Here is a 6140-nt window from a genome sequence, read left to right on the forward strand (position 1 = left end):
GGTCATTACAATTCTCCCCCACTAACAAGGAATTCGACCCCGAATTCACGTCACCCACTGACTGCCCAATATCATCCTGAAAAAGCTCCGGATAATCAATCCTCATCTGTGGCTCAGACTCCCAAGTCTCCTCCTGAATACCATCTCTCTCCCAATGAACTTTGACCAACATAGTCATCATACCATTATCTGCTCTTACTTGGCGGTCCAATATACGTACTGGCTGACACGGCGCACGCAAATTCCTACCAAGGTCACTCGGCGACTGCTGCAAAATGAGCTCTGATTCTCTCACGACTTTCCTCAAAGCCGAAACATGAAACACGTCATGGAAGTCTGATAACTCTTCCGATAAATCCAATCTGTAAGCAACTGCTCCAATTCGCTCCAAAATGGGATATGGTCCCATATATCTCGGTTTAAGCTTTTTCAGCTTCCGAGTCTTAGATCCTCCCTGAAATGTCCTCATTTTCAGGTATACTAGGTTGCCAACCTGGAACTCCAAATTCTTACGCCGCTTATCTGCATAACTCTTCTGACGGTTATGGGCTTCCTTAAGCCGAACCTTGAGCATCTCAACCTGCTCTACCGTCTCTTGAACCATGACTGGTTCTATCTCACGTCGCTCCCCCACTTATGTCCAACAAAGTGGTGTGCGACAAGGCCTACCATATAGAGCCTCATATGGTGCCATCCCAATACTCGAATGATAGCTGTTGTTGTAGGCAAACTCGGCTAGAGGTAGATACTTCACCCAACTACCTTCCCAATCTAAGACGCAAACCCTGAGCATATCCTCTAAGGTCTGGATAGTCTTTTCTGATTGACCGTCTGTCTGCGGGTGATAAGCCGTACTCATATGCACTTTCGTCCCAAGCGCCTTCTGGAAGGCTCTCCAAAACTCGGACGTAAACTTTGTATCACGATCTGATACAATGCTGACAGGAACTCCATGCAATCTCACAATCTCGCAGATGTAATTTTGTGCTAACTGATCAGTTCTGTCCGTCTTCTTAATAACTAAAAAATGGGCTGACTTTGTAAGTCTATCTACGATTACCCATATGGCATTCTTTCCTCCTGAGGTGGTCGGCAAACCCGTCACAAAATCCATAGTTACCATGTCCCATTTCCATTCTGGCAATGGCAGGTTCTGCAATAACCCGCTAGGCACCTGATGCTCGGCCTTGACCATCTGACACGTCTGACAGTGCTATATAAATGAAGCAACATCCCTCTTCATGCCAGGCCAATGATAATAACGCTTGAGATCTCTGTACATCTTGGTGTTTCCTGGATGAATAGAGAAACACGAGTGGTGTGCCTGCTGCAAGATTTCCTTTTTCAACAACTCATCATTAGGCACACAAACCCGGTTCCGATACATGAACATCCCACTCGAAGTTGTATGATATCCAATACTCTCAATCTCGATTTGCTTACACAAAGCCTCATCAGCATCCTGAGCTTTGCGTATTTTACTTAGCAAATCTGCCTGCTCTACAGCCTTGAGACAAGCGGTGTCTTCATCCACAGTAGTAGCACACAATCTGAGACTAGCGAGCATCCCAGTAAGCTCATGAACCTCCTTGGTTCCTGAAACATCGCTTCTGCGCCTACTCAAAGCATCTGCCACCTGATTAGCTTTTCCTGGATGATAAGTGATCTCCAAGTTATAATCTGCTAACAACTCGATCCATCTTCGCTGCCTCAAATTCAAGTTCGTCTGAGTAAAAATGTACTTCAAACTCTTGTGGCCTGTGAGAATCTTCACCTTTTCTCCATACAAATATAATCTCCAGATTTTCAACGCAAATACAACTGCTGCTAACTCCAGTCATGAGTGGGGTAATTAGTCTCGTGAAGCCTCAACTGCCGCGATGCATATGCAATGACCTTACCTTCTTGCATCAATACACATCCCAAACCAGTACCTGATGCATCGGTGTAAACCTCATATGGTATCACTGGCCTCGGGAGTACCAAAACTGGTGTATTAATCAGATGTCGCTTCAACTCAGCAAAACTTTCCGAGCAATCATATTTCCAATCAAACTTGACATCCTTGCCTGTTAACTTCGTCATTGGCTTCGCAATGCTAGAAATTTTTTTGACGTACTTCCTGTAGTACCCTGCCAACCCAAGAAAACTGCGAACCTCCGTCGCACTTTTGGGTGTTGGCCATTCTGAAATTGCAGCAATCTTTTCTGAATCCACAACAACTCCTTCTTCTGAAACCACATGACCAAGAAATCCAATCCTCCTCTGCCAGAAGCTGCACTTACTCAACTTAGCAAACAACTGATGCTCTCTAAGCTTCCCCAAGACAATCCGTAAGTGCTCGGCATGCTCTTCTCTACTTCGAGAATAAACAAGGATATCGTCGATGAAGACAATCACACACTTATCCAAATGTTCGCGAAACACATCATTCATAAGCTTCATGAATGCTGCCGGTGCGTTCGTCAAACCAAATGGCATCACGACGAACTCATAATGTCCATAACGTGTACGGAAGGCTGTCTTCTGCACATCCCGATCAGCTTTTGCAATCTGGTGGTATCCTGATGCCAAGTCAATTTTAGAAAACCATGAAGCTCCCTGCAACTGATCCAACAACTCGTCGATGCGCGGAAGCGGATACTTATTCTTGATGGTGACTTTGTTCAAACCTCTGTAGTCGATACAGAGCCTGAAACTCTCATCCTTCTTCTTCACAAACAACACTGCTGCTCCCCACGGTGAAGTACTTGGCCTAATAAAACCCTTACTTGATAGTTCCTCCAACTGCTTCTTCAACTCAGCCATCTCAGGTGGTGCTAGACGGTAAGGGACTCGTGAAACCGGTGCTGCTCCTGGTTCCACCTCGATTGTAAGAACATCACTTCTAGCTGGTGGTGGCCCTTTTAAGGCCTCAAAAACATCTTCAAACTCAGCAACCACTGGAATATCCTGCATCTCAAGCTGTTGCCCATCATCCTTAGCCATTGAAATGGTCGCTAAATATCCCTCTGCTCCATTCTCCAATAATTCCTTAGCAAGCATTATAGATACAATAGGAACTAATCGATGTGTTTGAATCCCTTGGAAAGTGATCTTCCCTTCGGCTCTAGGAACAGTAACTCTTGCCTCAAGACAATCCAAGATCACTCGATGTCGCGTCAACCAATCCATCCCAAGTATGACATCATAGAAATTCATCTCCATCTCCGTTAAGTCTGCGAGCAAATCTACTCCTCCAAGCATAACTGGTACGTCGCGATGAATACCAACTGCTCCCAATCTCTCTGTGCCGACGGTCTGGATTTCCTTAGTCTTCGGTTCGAAGACTCCCCGAAAAGACCAAGACCTAACTAAATGCGGACTCACAAAACTATGAGAAGCTCCCGTGTCGAATAATGTATGAGCTGACTTACCTCCAACCGAAACCGATCCTACATAATTTTTTTTTTTTTTTTACTGACTACACATGATAACCATGAAACCAAAATTTTCAAACACAACAAGTATGGAAAAGTACATACCCACTATCGGCTCAGCTCCCTGAGGATCTCCAACCGCAAACACACGTGGAGCGATGGCTAGACGCTTCGGTGGTGGTGGAAGTGCTGCATTTCCCCTCATCGGGCAATCCTTGATCATGTGACCCGGCTGGTTGCAGCCAAAACAGTTTCCAAAGGCCACTGCTGGTGCTGTTGTCGCTGCAAACTGAGTACGTGGCAGATTCTTACAATTCTTTGAGATATGCCCAAACAAATTACAGTTATAGCACCGGACACACTCTCCAAAATGCTGGTGACGACAACGCCCACAACGGGGTGCCCCAGCCTACTCCCAAGTCCTTTTCTGTTATCCCGAAGTTCCTCCGGTCTTAGGTGGACCTGCCTTAGAGTACTTCTGCTCTTCTGCCATACATTTCTCTTGTAGAACCGCCTTATCTACCAGGTCCTCCAAACTGGTGTAAGTAACCACACTGCATCTACCGCGGAGTTCCACTCGCATCCCATCCAAAAACCTTCTGATAATCCTCCTCTTCTATCTGGTTACCCACAAACCTGTGGAGCTGGTTAAACTCCCGCTCATACTCCCTGACGGACTTTGCACCCTGCCTCAAATGCTCGAAATCATTCTTCTTCTCATGCAGAGCTTCTCTGGGAAAATACTTCTTGTTGAACGCATGCAGAAAATCCTCATATGATAGCTCGCCACGGTGCATCAATCTCACTCCATCCCACCAGATGGATGCATCTCCACGCAAATACAACTCCACAATCTTAAGCTTGTGCCTAGGTGGACATGATATAATGTCCAAACACTTCTCCAAACTGTGCTTCCAATCGTGAGCAAGTATAGGCTCTGTGTTTCCACTGAAATGCTCCAAGTTCACATACTTCATTTGTCCCAACACCCTGACAAATATCTCATCAACCTCAGGTACATGCACTGGAAAAGGAGGCGGCGGCGGTGGAACCTGAAAGACCCCTGGAACTGGCTGAATAGGGACCTGCGGATACCGTAGCACGGGGGCCTGATGAACCGGGACCTGAGGACCCTGCGGAATCTGTTGACCCTGCTGAGCTGCAGTCATCTGTCTGGCAACCTCCTGAGCAGCTACTCGGGCAGCCTCCTGGGCGGCTTCTCTGGCTGCCTCTCGATCAACCTGATGAACAACCTCTTAAGCGGCCTGTCTAGCAGCATCTTGAACCATCTGCCTTATGGCGTCCTGATCAATGGGTGGAACAACTGGCTGCGGGTCTGCAGGCTGCACATGCTCATCTTCAACCTCTCTAGCAACTCTAGCAGTCTGGGCACGGTTAGCTGCTCTTTTAGGCGGCATCTGAAAGGGGAACAATTCTATTAGCTTATGCGGAACAGTGAATACCATCATTTAATGAAGTAATATCTGACGATATTGTGCTTTTTATTTTTATTTTTAGAATTCCCAAACCCCCCAAAACATTTTAAGCCGATTTAAAACCGAATCAAAACCGAATTAAAATCAAAGAAAACCGGGCCTCCATGAATCGCCATCCCGGGTCGGAGCCGGGACAGAACCCGCTCTGATACCAAATTGTGACACCCGTCACTTTCGAAATATAATAAATAGATAAAAGCGGAAAAATAAAAGAATAACACAACCAAAATAATAATAATATCCTCCATCATAATATAAAGTCAATACGATGGCATAAGGCCCTAAGGCCCAATAACGATAACATCCAAAATAAAAAGTTTGACATAAACCGAAAATCCGAAATACGAAATATCATAAACGATAGATAGAAGCCCAAAGGCCAAAAAGCGATAAAAACGATAAAAGTGATAGAAGTCCAAAGCTCGATAGTAGTAAAAGCCCAAAAGCCCAATAGCACCAGTCGGATAATCACTCTTGCTCGTAGGTTTCACCTGAAAGGGGAAAGAAGGAGGGGTGAGCGACAGGAGAATCGCCCAGTGAGGTATGGGATGCTAATAAACCACTGACTGAGTTCATAGCACTACTAAAATGTAGGCCTAGCTCTAGCATGAAACAAACACGGTGTCGATTACACCACACAAAACAATCAACATATGTCTAGAGGACTAGACATGCTACAACCAATGCGATATCATACCGCATTTCCTTCATAAGGATATATATATATGAATATATTCTACAAGCGTCGTAAGTACAGTAGTCCACTCTGTACCCTCCGCAAATCCACGGTCTAGTGCAGAAATCTCTGCACCCCGCAATCTGAAACAAGGCGGCCTAGTACAAACGTCTTTGTACCCCGTAAATCCCACGGCCTAGCACAGATATCTCTGCACCCCGCAATCTCAAACAATGCAGCCTAGTACAAACGTCTTTGTACCCCGCAAATCCCACGGCCTAGCGCAGACATTTCTGCGCCCCGCAATCTCAACACCTGGAATCAAATATATATATATAACAGTGCTTAACATCAATCAATTCAATCAACCGTTGAATCCTCTATTATCATATTTCCAGTTTAACAATTAATATCAATAGTGAGCAAGCAAGACTCTCAAACAGACTCAATTCAAAGAGACGGATCCATGTTTCGAAACTAAACTTTCCATAATGGTAGTACTAAACTAGCTCGGGATTTAACGGAGTAGCCCTCACCTTAGCAATGAAG

The 6140-nt window shown here is 45.3% G+C and overlaps 1 protein-coding gene across 1 annotated transcript; it reads right to left on the reverse strand.

Annotated features, from left to right (window-relative positions):
• Nucleotides 1–1213: 1213 nt before the first annotated feature.
• On the reverse strand, nt 1214–4885 carry LOC125579907. The gene is made up of 6 exons (XM_048743814.1): nt 4706–4885; nt 4016–4660; nt 3762–3938; nt 3525–3708; nt 1833–3434; nt 1214–1779 (listed from the first exon to the last, which is right to left on the reverse strand). The coding sequence occupies exons 1-6, from the start codon at nt 4883–4885 to the stop codon at nt 1214–1216; spliced, it is 3354 nt and encodes a 1117-aa protein (XP_048599771.1).
• Nucleotides 4886–6140: the final 1255 nt, after the last annotated feature.

The sequence above is a fragment of the Brassica napus genome, chromosome C1, assembly GCF_020379485.1.
Source record: "Brassica napus cultivar Da-Ae chromosome C1, Da-Ae, whole genome shotgun sequence".
Lineage (NCBI taxonomy): Eukaryota > Viridiplantae > Streptophyta > Magnoliopsida > Brassicales > Brassicaceae > Brassica > Brassica napus.